General features: G+C 37.3%; 1 protein-coding gene across 2 annotated transcripts in view; it reads right to left on the bottom strand.

Moving 5' to 3' along the window:
• Positions 1-18349, bottom strand: part of LOC112508093 (la-related protein 1A) — a 38753-nt gene that overhangs the window by 4527 nt on the left and 15877 nt on the right. The window contains exons 6-11 of one of the 2 annotated variants that reach the window (XM_025112875.1): positions 7232-7683; positions 4529-4598; positions 3771-3878; positions 3021-3349; positions 2415-2558; positions 2280-2343 (exon numbers count right to left, since the gene is read on the bottom strand). In XM_025112875.1, the coding sequence (XP_024968643.1) occupies positions 2280-2343; positions 2415-2558; positions 3021-3349; positions 3771-3878; positions 4529-4598; positions 7232-7683 (1167 nt within the window). The remainder of the gene's footprint in view (positions 1-2279; positions 2344-2414; positions 2559-3020; positions 3350-3770; positions 3879-4528; positions 4599-7231; positions 7684-18349) is intronic. The other variant, XM_025112883.1, reaches the window with a different exon arrangement.

Below are 18349 nucleotides of genomic sequence, written 5' to 3'. Positions count from 1 at the left end.
AGTGTATAGTTACATTATATCACTTCTTGAGTTGTAATTACTCGGCATATGCAATAGTTTACTTCTCGAGTTGTAACCACCAGGCATATATCGTAAATCCAACGATCATAAATCCAAGTACATGTATGTGTTGTTATGAATTGAAGGGCACAGAGATGCTCTGGAGTGCTGAAACTAGTTCTATTTAGCAATCTGTAGGTCGTATTAGCCATTAGGGGTGAACGTGGGTTGGGTAGGGTGATTTACGGCATTTTTACAACCCAACCCAATTATGGCGGTTTAGAATAATGTCAAGCCAACCCAACCTATTCAAAGAGGTGGGTTGGGTTGGGTTGGCGGGGTGTTAGTTACATAAATTTGACAAAGAAATACTTTATAAATAGAACCAAACTATAAAGCGTCCTATAGGGTTACAATAGGTTTATAGGATGCTTTTTGGCGTTTCAACAAGTTTTTTAGAACGCTCTTTAAATAAAGTGTCGTATTAGTTATTTTATAGATCAATTTTGAACGGTGTCCTGTAAACTCATCTATTTTGTAAGACACTTGTGTTCATATGACACTTTTTCAAATAGTAACATATAAAATAACTAATACGACAAATTATTTTAAAAGTGTCATAAAAATTTGTTAGCACACCCAAAAACGTCCTATAAACATATTGTACACTTTTTTGTTTCGTCCTAAAAAGTATCATATTAGGACGTTTAGACATTTTAGATGTTCTATAAACCTAATGTTGTTGTAGTGAATGCCATAACTATTAGCATGTTCTTTCCACCAAAGTACAACATCAAATGAGGGAGTCTTTGGATTGGTAGATTCATCGACCAAATATTTATCAACATCATTCATATTCCGGCATATCCATTTGTTATTGCTGCAAAAACGATTCCAATAATTTTCTCCTATTAGATTCTTTGGTGGTGAATCTCTTTTGGTTAACTATACATTTAGCTATAAAAAAAAAACATAAACCCAACAAATATTATGTAAAATTTTACACATTATTAATATATATAGGATGGGGTTCACGTGAGACCACTTTGTTTTCATGAGACCGGTGAGACCACTTTTTTACACTTGAAACTTCACAGCAAAACGCTGTGAAGATAAAAAAATCCGAACCTTCACAGCAAAAACACTATGAAGGTTACCTTCACAGCGTTTTACTGTGAAGTTTCAAGTGTAAAAAAGTGGTCTCACGGGTCTCACGAAAACAGGCTGGTATCACATGATCCGAAGTCTATATATATATATAATAGACTAGTATATGATATATAAATATAATTTTTTTTATTGAAGTTGTATTTATCAGCGGCAGGTTGGATTGAGCTTACCTAACCCAATTTCAACCCTCTTAATTGGCTGTCTACCGGTTTGGCGGGTAAAATTGTCCCTCCTAAAAAGATTAGTCTAGAATAAATGGGCAATAGTTAGGAGAGGTGCGCCAGTGGCGAGCAGAAGCAAGGTTATTACCTTATGAAAGCCCGGGCAGAACCACACGTGCAAGTTCTTGGCGGTTTGGCAGGTTGGGTTTAATTGGGTTTTTAGCGGGTTGGGTTGGGCGGGTTGAACAGTTTGACGGTTTTTTGTACACCCCTAGGTCGTATTTTACAATGTGTGATGCATCTTCACTTGAGTGTACTTCAGAGCAATTGTATGAAAACTATGTGACATATCTTTCTATATTCTCTTCATTTCAAAGAATAAACTAGAGCTGCACGTTTTCTTCAAGTAACAAAAAGCTCAGCTCTAATAAACTTAATTCAAATCAAGATGATGCATGCTATAACAAGTTGGTATCAGGTGTAGTTGAAAATGAATCAAATTGAACCGGATATTAGCAAACAAGAATTAAATGTGAATGTTGTTAGATATATAAGTTTCAATGTCCCAAATTGTCTTTCCACTTATACATTTTGGCATTGTCCCATCTTGTACCCTGTATAGTTTTGCTTTGAGTAATAACACACACACACACACACCACATGTTACAAGAACCATTGTTTATGCACACACGTTACAGAAAGTATAGGCAATTTATTATCCTGTTAATTGTTGCAATTATATTATGAATGATTGCTTGCTATGGTTTAAGATAAAGATTATTACTTGCAGCTTGCAACAAGATAAAAATTTATAAAATATAACATAGGTAGGATGAGATTCAAATATGAACTGCTATCAGATCCACGAGATGGCATGGTTTGTAAGTTTCAGTTTCCATTGATATCAGCATTATTAAGAAGCTATAAAGATGATGAACATATAGGTACCTCACTGCATCCAATTCCACATTTCTTCCGGTCACTTAGGCAGCGCTTGTGATACTTTACATACCTACATAGGTAAAAGCAGTCAGCTCACTGATTCAGTATATGGACTCAAGAAAACAGGCACTCACTACCCACTTTTGCTGCCTGAAACCATTTTCTTCTAGAAGCTGATGACTAGGGTGCTGGAAAGGGGGAAATGGCTTTGGCAAGGAGCCTACAGGTGGACTACTGCCTGTAAAGCAGCCATGAGGAGAAGCACCAAGCTTTGAAGGCCTCAATCTGTATAAGATGGTATGAGAAGTATTAGCCAGTTCGTATACTAATAATAATGATTGATAATTTTGCTCTCGACCCTTTCCATGCTCTCTTCTCGCATAAGAGTACAGAGGTTCTATCAGGATCCAAGGCAGAAGACTTGCTGATAAAAAAAGCTAAAGTTGCACAAGGCCTGGGATTTTTGAACCTGGTACAGGGCCTTCCAAGTCCATTTTCAGTAAGCAAAAAAAGAGCCCAGGATTTTGCAGGCCCAGCCAAAAATAGGCCCAATCAAGCTTTTTCAGGCAGGGCATTTTTAGGTCTGGGCTTTTGGAAAAATGAATTTGGCTTGATCAAGCTTTTAGGCCTGGCATGGGACTGGGCTTCAGGCTTTGTGCATCTCTAAAAACAGTACCCCAACTGGGTGAACAGTGCAAAAGTAGGAGGCAATAATTAACAATTTAACATTCTAAAATCTAAGCTCACCCATGATTTTCAGGAGGTGTTGAACCAAAGAAAAACCCGACTGAACTACTAGGTGGACTTTCTGATACGATACCAGGATAATTTTGACCACTTCCATTATTCTTCAGGTTGCTGGAAAACAATCGCTGGTTCTTCAGTGATTGTTGCTTGGAGAAGCCTTTATTTTGCTTCCTTCTAGAATTAGTGCTGCCAGGCACTTCACAGCAATTGCCTGAGATAGCCTTCTGATTTGCTATGACATAAGCAACTCGAGGAGATTTGGAAGTCCCTTCCTTGCTTTCATTTGTTGCATTGTTTCTCCTACCTTTAGTTCGCTTTGACTTTAGCTCCTGAAATTAGAAGATTCTTTAATCAATGTTTAAAACCCAACCCAGCCGATTAGCCCCTTAGCCGTTAACCATCAATACTGAAAGTTATCCATATTGTTATTGTACTCCCTATTTTCAAAATATTTTTTTGTCTGTCAAAAATCCAAAATGTTATGCGTATTAGTAGTCGATTAAGTTTTCATATCATTATCATTATATAAAATATTCTTTCACATCATTTTGAGGCCACAGGCCAATAGTGTTGAAGTCCAACCTAGGTCAGCCCACCAATCCACCTCTTGGTCAATGAATGATCCAGGTTTCAAAAGAATGCTTTATAAATTATTTAATATATGGAAGTGCAGAAGCATTCATGCACATTATCTTTATCTAATAGATAAATAAATTACCAAAAAGCAAATGAGAAAAGATGTTAAATAACCTGTTCATAGTAGTATAGACCATCATTTATGGCAGAAGCAAGTTCATTGGAAAACAGTTTTGTTTCCTCTACATGACCTCTAGTTCCTTCACCTTTCCTGTTATTCTGCTGTGAGATGAGCACCAAAAATGAAAATTACTCATTATTCATAATAGCTAACTTGTCAGTTGTGAAGTAAACACAAAGCATCAACCACATGAAAATAGAACATAAGAAATAAAAAAACATTTACTACATCCCCGAGCTTATAGCAAAACCATTTCATCTACATAATGTAGATGGAAGGAACAAAAACGGAACCAAGTACCCATCAGAAACACATTAAGCGTCCACCAATGTCCCATTACTAAAAATAGAAATGCAGTATGCAATTTTTAATGAGAAATACAAAAAGAGAAATCAACATATCCATACTTGACATGCAGAGTGAGAGATGAAAAATAAAACGGAAAGTCTAATTGTAAACAGAAACTAATTATATTCCTATTCTAATTATAACAGGAAAAGTTATGAAACCTAACTGTATAAATGTACAACAGTACAAGTGAGTTTTAAATGCTCATAGTAATAGAAAAAAACACATTAAGCCAATAATTCCCCTGCAGAAGTCAGCAAGCAGGCTGTAATATAGGTTTCTTAAGAGATCACTCATTTTAGCATAATAAAACAGGATGAAATAGAGGAGACGCCTCAATAGTCATACCCAAGTAAATAAATGAGTTCCTTGAGGATAGGAATATGCAACACAACAGCCTTACCTGGGTAACAATTACAAGTCTCTCAACTGCCTGATCATTAACAACCATTTCGTCATCTTCATCATCCATCCTAGGACAAGTGATGTCATACACATTAAAGAACAGCCAGCACAAATATTTATATCAAGAAATTAAGAAGATATGCCACATAAAAACCTCATTGCATTAGATGAGGGAATAAAACAGGACCCAAGAGGACGAATATGTACAAACAAACAGGCCAAAGCATAGAAGCCTGAAAGAAATACTATACATAGATACTTTGTGTCTCCAACATGCCTCAAATTGGAGCCTGGATGCCAAATATGCCCAACTTCCCAGAAAGGGACTTCGTCCAGATGTTTGCAACCTACTCTTTATAACTCACCCCAGCTAGCTCAAAAGCAAGAAGCTAGCGTGAAGTACCTATCCTCTCCAACAAAATGACAATGCACTTCGATATGTGATAACGGAGTATCCAAAAATAATGAGTAAACCAACAACAATTTTATGTGAAGCACTGTTTGTCCTACCTGCTAGATTTCAGATTCTAATTACTATAAAGGATGCATCTGCTCCAGTGGGAGGCCTGGGACCTCTCATATCCTTTTTCTTGCTTTTAATAAATATAGCCTATCCCTACACAGCCACACCCAAAGCGGAGTGCACATGCAGCAGATGTAGGTAGCTCTTTTTGTGATGTATTTGGCTTGAAACATGATGCAAAAGGTTCCAGCCTTGCAAAAATGAACCCAGCCTCCTAGGACGTCAAGGGTTCAAACCTCACCAAAGGTGAAGAGGGTGTGTGATTGCCATACATAAATAGTATATGTTCCAAAAGAAAAACATGGTTTTCCTCAAATTTTCAGCTCGTTTGTTGCCACTTGCCACAAACATATAGAAGGGAAAAATTAATCTTTTCAGAAAAAAGTGGCAGGAATGATGGTTCCCATTGTACTGTTTTGTCCTTGTCTCATGTTGTTGGCTGATATTAGTGCTCAATTCCATATGGCCTGTAATTCCAGCCACTGTTTTAATTATGGGGATAATTTTGTCTAGATTCGAGAGTTTTTCTATTGCAGCCTATATGAATATATGCTTATGCATTAATAGTTAGGTTTGAGGATATGAGATCTCAATAGAGAGTAGCCTCTACTTTCCAGAAATCTTCACTTCTTTTGGACTTTGGAGATCTTTTTTAATCATGGTGGTGTGAAGTGTTCCCTTTCCTGTTAATCTTCTAGCGAAACTGCAAATTTTATAAACCTAATTCACTCCTTGATTTACCATTATGATCCATGCCCCATCTAAATCATGGAACAAAAAGGTCCACCAAGAACAAGGAGCTGAACTAAAAACAACTCTATGCAAGTTTCCAATCAAAAAGAAGTAAAAAATTGCTCAATATCAGACCAAACAAGCACCAAATCCTCAAATAATCAATTACGCCAACAGGAAACTATGGTATTTGATGATTCACAGCAAGTCTACCAATAAAACAAGGGAAAATAATCAAATAAACAATTACGCCAGCAGAAAACTATGGTATTTGATGATTCACAGGAAAGTCTACCAATATAACAAAGCAGAATAGCCATAAAACAGGTGTGCTAATTCCAGCTCTGAAAGAAAATAAAAGGACTCGGCAGTCGGACTAGATAAACAGAAATGCAGGTCAATTCTTAACCTAGTGACCCATGTAACAAGAGTGGCAAGTCAAACAAGTAGAGCTACCAGTAAAATCATTATCAGGGAAGTCATGGATGTTGGTGACACTCATTGGGAACTCCAGATCTGGACTTGACTGGGCTGTTCATATGGTTGGCAGCAAGGCAGTGAAGGCTGCAGTTGTCAGTGAAGGTAGTGAGAAGTTAGGGTTCTTGGTCGTCAGATCATTGACTCTGATTAGACTAGTCATCTATATGAATGTGCTATTGACAAAAGCACAAATATATTAACATGGAGGCAATTACTGAACACAGATATCCTACTCAATACCCGCCAACATTGATAGGATAACAAAGTTAAAATAGTCTATACTATCCATCAGTTGGAACAATTCAACCCATCCACCCGCCCCTTGATCCCATCACCACCAACCAGAAAAATCAGAAGTTATAGCATTGCAACTTGTGAGGAAATAAGCCTGAGGAATGTATTAGGGGTAAGAAAATATCTCAAGGACATCAACTGGGAAGTCGGGTCAGGAAGTGGCAAGTCAACTTGGAAGGATCTTGCTGCAGCAATAGGAGGCACTATACTTCTCCCAGCATGTAGAGTAGACGGGAAGTGATCAATTTTATTACACCAGGTTTTGAGGTTGTTAGAATGCCGATTTATCAAAGAAATTAGGTTATTAAGCACTTACGCCATAAGCAAAAGAGAGAGAAATCACAATTGGAACCTTAGGCGCATTCTACCCAACATTAAATAATTGCATAGGCTTATATTTTCCATATGAAGAATAATGTGTCTTATTGTGTATGTGTTCTTTATTGTACTTCTGTTCTTATACTACCACTATTTACTCCTTATTTTCCTTTCAAAATTTCTAACTCTAGTACAACATCATAATTGTGGTCTTGCTGTTAAATGTTTGGTGTGAAGTTTACCCATTGTGCAAAGGATTGAATCTAGGGATAACATGAAGAACCAAATGAAATGAGAACTTTGCAAGTTACAGAAAATGATTAACATGCTAAAGAGAACTGGATCATGCAGTACCTTGATTTAGAAGAAAAGTGATCTTTCTTGCCTGCTTTATGTTCAAGTTCAAGCTCCTCGTCAAACATGAATGTGCTTGCAAAATCATCACAAACATTATCCAGATTCTGTCCGCAGAATTCTGAAGGTGCCTTCATGCACTGATTTTCAGTGCTCAAGTGATCTATTGATTTTGCCATCCTACCAGCTGAACCATGATCACTGCCAGTGTCCAAGGGCTTGATATTAGACTTGGAAATAGGTCCGATGCCTAAATCGCTGTCAACCATATCTTTACTTTTAGAAGATTCAACAGTCCCTTGTAAGTTGTCCTCAATGGTATCCTCACCAGAAATATCTTTCTTTGAAAAATCGATAACATCCTCTTCAGATTGTTGCATGGAAAGAGATTTATTTCCCACAGAAGCTGAAATCCACTTTGACCACTCCTCACGCTTTCTCACCTTGTCACCCTATAAAATTTACAGCAAGTAGTAATCAAATTTTTGTAAAGCTGATAATAATGTGTGCTCCAATATAATGTGTATATCAACAACTCACATAGCATAACTGTGATGCATTAAACACTTCATATAAGTGCAACAGGACTTTAAAGTAACCCATGAAATTTGTCAAGAATACAAGGACTTAAGCTTTACAAAATTAATCCAATGTGACTATTGGATTAATTGGTGAAGACTCGAATGATGGTCATGGATGCATGATAAGGTAGACATTGATATATTTCTACATGAGTAGTAACTTAGGTTTGTGTGGTGAAATTAATGGGAGAGGAAGTTGTATATTTTCTTAATGTTAATCAGGGAAAACCCCTCTTTTATATCATTATTTCTTCTCTTCTATTGATTATCCACTATCCATGTGGGGTACACTAACACACTTTTCCACACTTCCTCTCAAGTTGGAGAACAAGTATTCACCATTCCCAACTTGGATAAAAGAAAATTGTAATACACCACTACTTAACCCTTTGGTGAGTAATTAGCAAGTTGGCCATGTGTACAGATAAAAGGAATACAAATCAATCTGTTGTCTAACTTTTCTTTGATGAAATGCTTGTCAATCTCAATGTGCTTTGTTTGGTCATGTTGCTTTGGGTTGCCAGTTATGTTTATTCATCTTGTTACCATAATAGAGTTTCATAGTGCCATCCAACTTAGCCTTAAATCCTCTAGTACAATCTTCAGCCATAGTAGTTCACACGCACCTTGAACCATTGCTCTATACTCTGCCTCAACACTAAATCATGCATAACATTCTGTTTCTTACTCCTCTAAGTCACCAGAATTCCACCGAGAAAGGTACAATAATGAGATCTAATTTAGAGAAAAAATGTGTTCCTACCAATTCTTCGATTAGTTCTTCCACAACAGGAATCGGGTATTTATTAGGAACAGTAGCTTTGTTCAAAGTTCTATAAACGACACACAATGTTGAAAGACCCACCTCTGAATAAAGCCTTTAGGTTGGGAGATCTCAAAGGGGGACCTCGAAAGCCCTCACTTATTGATTGGGCATTTGGATTTTCTCCAGGTTTGATCTTTCTTTCGCATCAAAATCACTTGACTAGAATAGGCATTGTTACTTGAATGTATAACAACGAGAGACAGAAGCTCTTGAACCTACTGCTCAATTTCCGTCTTGTGTGCATGAGATAATGATAAGGTCATACACACACACTGGACCTTGGTTCGGTAACAAATTTATAGCATGATCCTTACTACGGACTGGAGGTCTGTGAGCTCACTGAAAAAAGGAAAAAAAAAAGTAAAATCCACAAACAATTGTTCTAATTGTTGTGATAGCCGTTTGGAAAGTTCAAAGGATAACCTAGGAATTTGATCAAGCGTACCATTAAATGAGACTAACAAAGCTTCAACATTAGACAACCAACTCTGAAGCGATATCTGAACCGGAGGAGATTCCCTGTAAATAGACCTCTTGACCTTGACGCCAGAACCTCATCGACTGGCTTGTAACCATTAAATTCCTACCACCATGTCCAAACTCCCCATCTTGAATAACATAGCATCGACAACGAATTCACATGTACCTAATGTAGTTGATACTGTCGAACACTTCTGAGACACAAAAACCTTGTGTCCATCGCCCAATTTAATATGCAACCCCGTTAATGAAGAAATTGAGAGATGCAAGGCGTCCGCTAATTGGCTAGAAACAAAATTATGGGTGGATCATGTCCACCAATAAAACAATAGGAATTCTACGCAGTAAACCTTCCAATTTGACTGTATTGAGCCCTGATTTGGGAAGATCACTTGCACCCAATAAACTAAATAACCGAGCACTCACCAATATCCCCGTTCTATTCGTTCAACGCCTTCTCACCTTTAATCAAATCAATCGACTGAAGATCTCCCTTGAACTTTGATTCTTCATCATCAAGCAAAAGCATAACTCTGTAATTCACCCCTAGGCATCTATGCGGTCGTCCAAATTGTTGGCCACATTTAAAGCACAACCCCTTTTTATGGCGATCCTCCTACTTTGTTCTAGTCAATGTATGAAAACCCTGATTTCAAGAAGGATGAGTTTTGCGTCGATTCATTCCGCACAGAACCACCCACCGTTGAGTTAGACGAAGTCCATGGTTTAAATCCATTTTGGCCCACTTGAGCGAACGGGGTCAGATAATTTTTTATTAGAATGAAGAGTGTCCATGATATATATACCTCGCTGTCAAAGGCGAGTTCTCCGATGGATGCAACATCTCCTCCACATCTTTTGCCAAATGTATGCCGTCTAGTCAGGTTTGAGGACAATGGAGACGTACCCATCGCTTCACCTCTTGGTTGTAAACCCGCCAAAAAGTCTCCCAAAGCTTAAGATTCAGGCAATCGAGGAACAAGGGATGATAGATATTCAAAATCATCTATCTAATCATGTATTTGAATTTACCTACTTAATTGTAGAGAACTATACATTCATATGGGTTCTAGATCTCTAGTCCACTAAATCTCTGTAGTAGTTCCCGAGTCAATTTCTCCTACGTCAATTCTCCATGGATTTCCTTTACCACTGCAAACCAGAGTTGCGCAACTTTAGACATGCTGATTTGAGCCAAATGAGTTCGCAAATTTTTCGGTGTCCTGTGAATCTCGAAATACAATTATGTTTTAGATCCAACCACGAGGATCAAATCCGAAGAATTCTAGAAGTTTGATCTTCTTCGTCGTATAGTGCAGATTCTCCCAGATCTCTCTAAATTGATATTGAATGGAGGCGAAGTACCAGAGTCCATTCGAGAACCTTCTCCTGTTTCTGGATTCTTACCTTGTTATTTCACCTTTAAGAGCATTAAAGTTTTGAATTCCTTCTGTTCAGCTTGATCTTCCTTCATGGTTTCCAGGGAAGATTTTCCAATCGAGCTTGTAAGCGTGTCTCCACAAATCTGGTAGGTCGGACCAATGTTACATAATCAAAGGATTATGAAATAAGCTTGGATTAGTAGGGAAATTCTAAAGGATTACAATATTGGGAAATGAAGAAGACAATGGAGACACGAAATCCACAGAAGATTCTAGGGAAGAATTCCCTTCTCAAAGCAGTTGGTAAGAGCCTAACTGAATGGTTATTTTCTACATGTCCCTACCCACACGCCAAACCTCCTTATTTTATAACCACAATATTAACTAATTCCCTTTATGTGCCTTGGGCCGTCTGACATATACTTTCCAAGTGGTAGGCTTAGAAATGGATGGTCTTAATTGACAAGCTTGGTTCAATACTGCATCAAACTCATTCACATCCTACTAGTTTCTTCGCTCCAATTAACTTCATTAAGTCATTAACTCCCAATATATATTTTTTCTAATGCCTCCATCTCCATATTCATAGTACGTTCTCATTTGTCACTGGCTAAAACCTTGAATAATCTAGAACAAATGGCAATGGTGTTTAAACCTTGTTAGTTTTTATATGCCTACAACATGTGTCACACAGAAACACTGCCAATGAGTATGTAAACCTGGGGTCGTACACAAAGAATACGTATGCTTCTATTTACCAGAAACCCGCATTACGTCATGATTGACTATTAAGTATTCTTGTAGAATAATCAATAATGTGTTAAAAGTTTAATTATGATAATTACAAGGTGTTATATGTAAATGTGTGTGTGTATATATATATATGTATTATGTTTAAGATAATTATATATCTTCACACATAAATACAGAACCTCATTTGAGTTATAGTTTATCTATAATTCAAAAAATCCATATAAATAAGGTGATGGGCTTAAATCTAAAAAGGTTGATCAATCTTTTAGATTTCTTAGGCATCAGATAAAATAGAAAAGTAACATTTAGTTCTTTTCTATAAACACTTACTAGATTAGGGTTTTGGGCTAGGACTCGTTAGAGGCTACAATGTGTTCTTGTGTGGTTTTGCAATAGGTTACTCTCTAAGCACTTCTGATTTGTTTAGAATTTGTTTTAAATGTCACTGGATCTGGCTTAGGTTTCTTTCCAGAAAAGTTTTCCAAAGATAATGTAACCTAAAACTATTTTTCGTTGCATTTTTATGGTTACAAAATTAATTTGAAACGCTACAAACCGACAAGGAAAGCTTTATGAGATGCAAACTATGGTTGAAAGGATAAGAAATTTGCAAGAGGGTATAGAGGTCGGCTTTCACATTCAACTCTTTTCCTAATAGCAATAAGGTCTTGTTCCTCATTGCCGGTTTCAGATTGAAATAGTACATAAATTGTTACCTCGTTCTTAGGATTTAGGTTCGCATTCTGGACCTACACAGATTCAAGGATAACTTGATTCCTTCTTAAGTACACTTTGTCAAACCTTACATTATCAAGGGTCGGATTTAGGCCATGTTTGGCAACCATAAGCTAGCTTATCATTTTAAGCTTATTGATACGGCCCCATTTAGATGGCAATAAGCTTAGCATATAAGCTAAGGTATTTAAACGCTACTTGAAGTAGCATTTCAGTAAGCTCCATAAGCTTTTTGCCACTTTCTTCCAATTATGCCCCTTGATATTGTTAATCGTAATCAAATGACAATTTATTCTTGTTTAATATCAATTTTTTAATTATTATTAACTGCAAAATATTAATTATTATTAAATGTAAATTTTTAATTAATATAATTATTTTTAATTATTAATTAATATTAATTATTTGGAATTATAATTAATCGTATTAATTATTTTTATATTATGATTTATTATTATTATTCAATAGATTTAGTCGGTCAATTATCAATTTTAACATTTTTTAAAATGTTAGTGTAAGTTGCATAAAGATTAAAGTTATATTTCTTTATGTCATAAATAAAAGACATTCGATAAACGATTTTAATAAGATATCCAATTCAACTATTATTAATTATCGTTTTGGAGACTTATCAATTAATTAAGCTATGCACGGTTGACAAATTTTGCTTTTATTCATATTAGTTGTAACGCTTATTTATAATCATCAATTATGTAATTTTTTTTCTAAAGTTCGTATGTGGTTGCAAAAATCCACTATATAATATAATCAAATTAAAGTTCTATTCCTTAATATATTGTATTATTTAATATTCTTTACCATCTAGTTTGTATTAGTTAACATATTATATTATTAGTGATTTATTTTAATAATATTAGTAACGTTAAAATTGACTCATTTTCTAACACATCCGTTTTGGTAATTTTACATTGCTTAGTTATTATTAGCTAGTCTTGCCAAACTTGATGAGTCGTCACCTAGCTTTTCAGCTACAACTAGTTTATCAGCCAGTTTGCCAAACATAGACTTAAGTTGCACCGACATGAGAAGGTTTTTGAACCCAGAATCCTCATAAGTATCAAGACACACAGTAAAATTAGAGATTGAATGGAAGCGAGACTGTGTAACTAGAAATGGTTTAACAATATATTCAAGATGATAATGAGAATGAAAAACAAACTTGAATAAGTCGGAAGCTTTATTAGATTTTGAGTATAAAACAACAAACTCTCAATCTAACAGTATTCTCACAAGAACTCTCTATTCTGGAGCGTAGTCTAATTTCCTGAGAAGGATTCCTCCTTTTATATGACTATGCTAAACATAATCTCCTAGATTCTAGGCTTCAAACTCTCAATTCTTGTTCAACGTCCTTAGCCTTCACGTTCCTTGGAAAGTGAAGCAGATTGAGTCAATCGTAATAGATTCTGTTAGGAGTCTTGCGGATAAGTCTGAATCAAGTGCGCGAACCAAGGGAGTAGGAGACTCAGAGGCTCTGCATATACTATGCAGAGGCTTTGTGCCTTGAATGTTGCTCTGCATCAAGTACTTGAGCTTTTTGACACTTAATTCTTGATCTTCCTCTAGGTTGAGCACGGGCTCTGTATATGAGGCGCTTAGCTCTTTGAGTAAGAGCTCCGTCTCTTGGTATCTTCTGCATAAGAGCTCTCCAGACTGCTAGTTACACTTTTGCAAGTCCTAAACAATTAGATAGTAAAACAATTAGATAGTAAATGTAAAACAGAGGTCCTCTTTGGCCTCTGGCTTCGATTAGACTTGTGTTATCATTCAAGTAAGAGTCTGTCTTATTTACACTTAGGGAGAGATTGTTAGATCCCAACTTGCAAAAGTGTAAGTAAGAAGCCTCTTACTTTAGTCGTTTAGGACTTAGTCTTTTGAAGCAGTTTGGACCAAAAGCTCTTATGCAGAAAATACCAAGAGACAGAGCTCTTACTCAAAGAGCTAAGTGCCTCATATACAGAGCCCGTGCTCAACCCAGAGGAAGATCAAGACTTAAGCATCAAAAAGCTTAAGTACTTGATGCAAAGCAACATTCAAGGCACAAAGCCTTTGCACAGTACATGCAGAACCTCTGAGTCTCCTACTCCCTTGGTTTGCGCACTTGATTCAGACTTATCCGCAAGACTCCTAACAGAATCTATTACAATTGACTCAATCCGCTCCACTTTCCAAGGAACGTGAAGGCTAAGGACGTTGAACAAAAATTGAGAGTTCGAAGCCTAGAATCTAGAAGATTCTGTTTAGCATAGTCATATAAAAGGAGGCATCCTCCTCAGAAAATTAGACTACGCTCCAAAATAGAGAGTTCTTGTGAGAATACTGTTAGATTGAGAGTTTGTTGTTTTATACTCAAAATCAAATAAAGCTTCCGACTTATTCAAGTTTGTTTTTCATTCTCATTATCATCTTGAATAATTTGTTAAACCATTTCTAGTTACACAGTCTCGCTTCCATTCAATCTCTGATTTTACTGTGTGTCTTGATACTTATGAGGATTTTGGGTTCCTACATTTATAAAGTGGTGCCACCTAGAATTGGACTTTCTCAAGAGTCTTGTTGCACAGGGGTTCGCTTGGACCATCGTCAATTGTGTATTTTTATGCAAGTATTGGTAAAAAGTCTCTTACATGCCAAAGTCTAGAGGAAAAACTAAGACATGTTGATTATTGTTAGAAATTACTGGAAATCTCTTAGTGAATTCGGGTGCGTGCGACAAAGAATTTTATTAGGTGAAAAATGAACATAGATTACAAATGATTAGTCCCACTTACTTGTAGGCTAAACAGGAAAGAAATAATAGACTAACAGAACTAACAACCAGCTGTCTACCAGAATTAAAGTTACATCCGACAAATCTCCACCTTGACTTTAATTCTACAAAGATTCTACTTCCAGTTATCAATGTTTAGGAGATCTAAACAATGTATGAACTTGCTTAAAGAAACAGGTTTAGTAAGTGCATCAACTGAGTTATCACCAGTCTTCACTTTCTTCACTCTAACTCTTCTTTCTGATCATATAAAAAAATAGCGAACGTCTATGTGTTTCGTTCTTTCATGATGCACCTGATCTTTCGCAAGACAAATAACACTTAAACTGTCACAAAAAACCACAACTTGATCTTGATGAAATCCAAGATCTCCAAGAAGACCCTTCAGCCAAATCCCTTCCTTGGCAGCTTCGGTAAGTGCCATATATTCAACCTCTGTTGAGGATAAAGCAACCGATGGTTGTAACGTTGCTTTTCCAGCTTACTAGGGCATCTCCAATAGTGAATACATAACCTGTTAATGATCTTCGATTGTCAAGGTTAGCTGTATAATCTGAGTCTGAATACCCAGCAACAAAACTGTCTCCTTTTCCTCCATAACTGAGACCCACATCAGCTGAACCTTTAAGATACCGAAAAATACGCTTCACAGCAGCCCAATGTTCCTTTCCCGGACAAGCCATATAGTGCGAAACGACACTAATGGCATGAGCTATGTCAGGCCTAGTACAGACCATAACATACATAAGACTTCCCACAACATTTGAATAAGGAACTCTGCTCATATACTCCACTTCAGCTTCTGTTTGAGGAGCCAAAGCCACTGATAACCTGAAATTTGCATATGGAGTGCTTAAAGGCTTTGCCGAAGCCATACCGAACCGAGAAAGTATCTTCAAAATGTAACTTTTCTGTGACAAGAAAAGTTTGTCTAGATCCGTCTCGAACTATTCCATCCCAAGTATCTTTTGAGCAGCCCCCAAATCATTCATATCAAACTCAGAATTAAGGAGTTGTTTCAACCTCTTAATTTTATGCAAAATCTCGAGCTGCTACCAACATATCATCCACATAAAGTAGCAAATACACATGTGAATCATCAGCTACTTTCTTATGATATATGCAACAATCATAAGGGGTTCGATTAAAACCATGTTTCACCATAAAGCTGTCAAATCGCTTATACCACTGCTGCAGAGATTGCTTCCGTAAAGCGATTTCTTGAGCTTACAAACATAATCTTCCTTTTCTTGAACCACAAATACCTCATGTCGACTCATATAAATTTCTTCTTCAAGATCTCCATGCAGGAATGTTGTTTTAACATCCAACTGTTCCAACTCCAAATTTTGTTGTGCTACTAGTGCCAATAGCACCCGAATGGATGTATGATGCACCACAGGTGAAGATTTAATTATAATCAAGCCCTTGCTCTTGGCTATAACCTCTAGCCACCAAACGAGCCTTAAATCTCACATTTTCAGCTCCTGGTAGCCCTTCTTTCCGCTTAAAAATCCACTTACAGGTCACAACTTTTCTACCTTGAGGTAATTTCACCGATTTCCAAGTCCTACTTTTGTGAAGGGACTCCATTTCTTCACTCATGGCTGCTATCTACACATCAGCCTCCTTTGTTGTGATTGCTTCTCTATAAGTAGATGGCTCAAAAAACTTCAATTCTTCAGCAACTTGTAACGCATAGGCCACCACATCATCAAAACCATACCGAATCGGCCTACCAACTTGTCTTCGAGGCTTGTCTAACGCTATGGACCGAAAATCCATAGGCTGGTGCCGACTCTCGGACTCGACAGGTCCTGTTTCAGTCATGTTACTGTATTGTCCAGAAACATAGAATCATTTAACTCATGCTCCACCTGTTCGGAGATCCTCTCCTCTTGGTCTTTTGAAGTAGATGAATATCGTACGTCACGCAACATACTTCCTTCATCAAATATTACATCACGGCTGAGAATCACCTTCATTTCATCAAGTGACCAGATTCTATACCCTTTTACTCCAGCGCCATATCCCATAAACAACCGCTTCTTTGATCTTGGTTCCAACTTCCCTTCACTCACATGGTAGTATGAAGGACAACCAAACACCCATAATTCATGTAATCAGGTGGCTTTTCGGACCACATTTCAATAGGGGTTTTACAACCAATTGTTGTTGCCGGAGACCTATTTACCAAGTAACAAACCGTGTTTAACGCCTCAGCCCAAAAACCTCTCGACAACCCTCCATTTGACAGCACACACCTGACCCTTTCTAGCAGCGTTCTATTCATCCTTTCGGCCACTCATTTTGTTGTGGAGTGCCTAACCGTTCAGTGCCTTGCAATTCCTTCATCTTTACAAAACCGAACAAACTCATTTGAACAAAATTCCAAACCGTTATCAGTTCGCAACCTTTTTATCTTCTTCCCAACTTTATTTTCAATGAGAACCTTCCATTCTTTGAACTTCTCAAATGACTCACTCTTATGTTTTGTGATAAACACCCAAGTCATCCTAGAGTAATCGTCAAAACCTGAGAGGAAATAACGGCCACCACCAAGAGATGGGACCTGTGAAGGACCCCAACAATCAGCATGTAGATAGTCCAAAGTAGACTTGGTATTATGGACAGCCTTTGAAAAACTCACCCTCCTTTGTTTTCCAAAGATACAATGCTCACAAAAGCCTAGTTCAGCAACTTTATGCCCTCCAAGAAGTCCTTGCTTGCTGAGCATGAGCATGCCTTTCTCATTAACATGCCCCAGCCTCATATGCCACAAGAGTGTCAAATCTGACTCGTTTTTATCATAACTAAAGGCTGGCTATGCTGACCCAACAACCTTGTTGCCTTCGAGCACATACAAGGTACCTTTCTTGACTCCTTTCATCACCACTAATGCACCTTTAGTACTCCTTTTTCACAACTGTACTTGAAACCTTTGGAATCCAAACCTCCCAAAGAAACCAAATTCTTTTTCAAATCAGGTACATGACGAACATTAGCCAAAGTTCTCACTACCCCGTCGTGCATTTTGACACTTACCGAACCTATTACAGCAACATTACACGGAATTGTCGGTCCCGTTAAAACACTTCCTGTTGCAATCTTTTCATAAGTATCAAACTGGGCCTTATTCGGTGCCATGTGAAACGAACACCCGGAGTCAAGAATCCACTCATCTTGCTGACTTTTAGAGTCACCTACTGAGAGAACCATATAAGCCTCTGAACCCGAATCATCTTTACCAACAGCAGCGGATGCCTTCTCTTTTCGTTTCGGACATTCATTTTTCCAATGTCCAAGATCACCACACCGGTGACATACATCTTTCGGGCTAGCTTTCGACCCTCAACCCTTAGATCTTGATCGACTTCTTCCTTTCCATTTGCCTTTAGCTCTCTCTCGACCCTTTTCTCTACCTTCATTTACCACTGACAAGCCAACAAATTGGCTTTCTGTTCCATTTCTGAAAGCTTTATGGCGTATTCTCGTTAATGCAAACTTGATCGAACTTCTTCCAAAGTAATTGTTTCCCCCTCCAACTACAAATGAGTTGACAAAACTTTC

Source organism: Cynara cardunculus, assembly GCF_001531365.2.
Source record: "Cynara cardunculus var. scolymus isolate 2C chromosome LG 1, CcrdV1, whole genome shotgun sequence".
Taxonomy (NCBI): Eukaryota; Viridiplantae; Streptophyta; class Magnoliopsida; order Asterales; family Asteraceae; genus Cynara; species Cynara cardunculus.
This window is presented reverse-complemented; position numbering and strand designations above follow the sequence as displayed.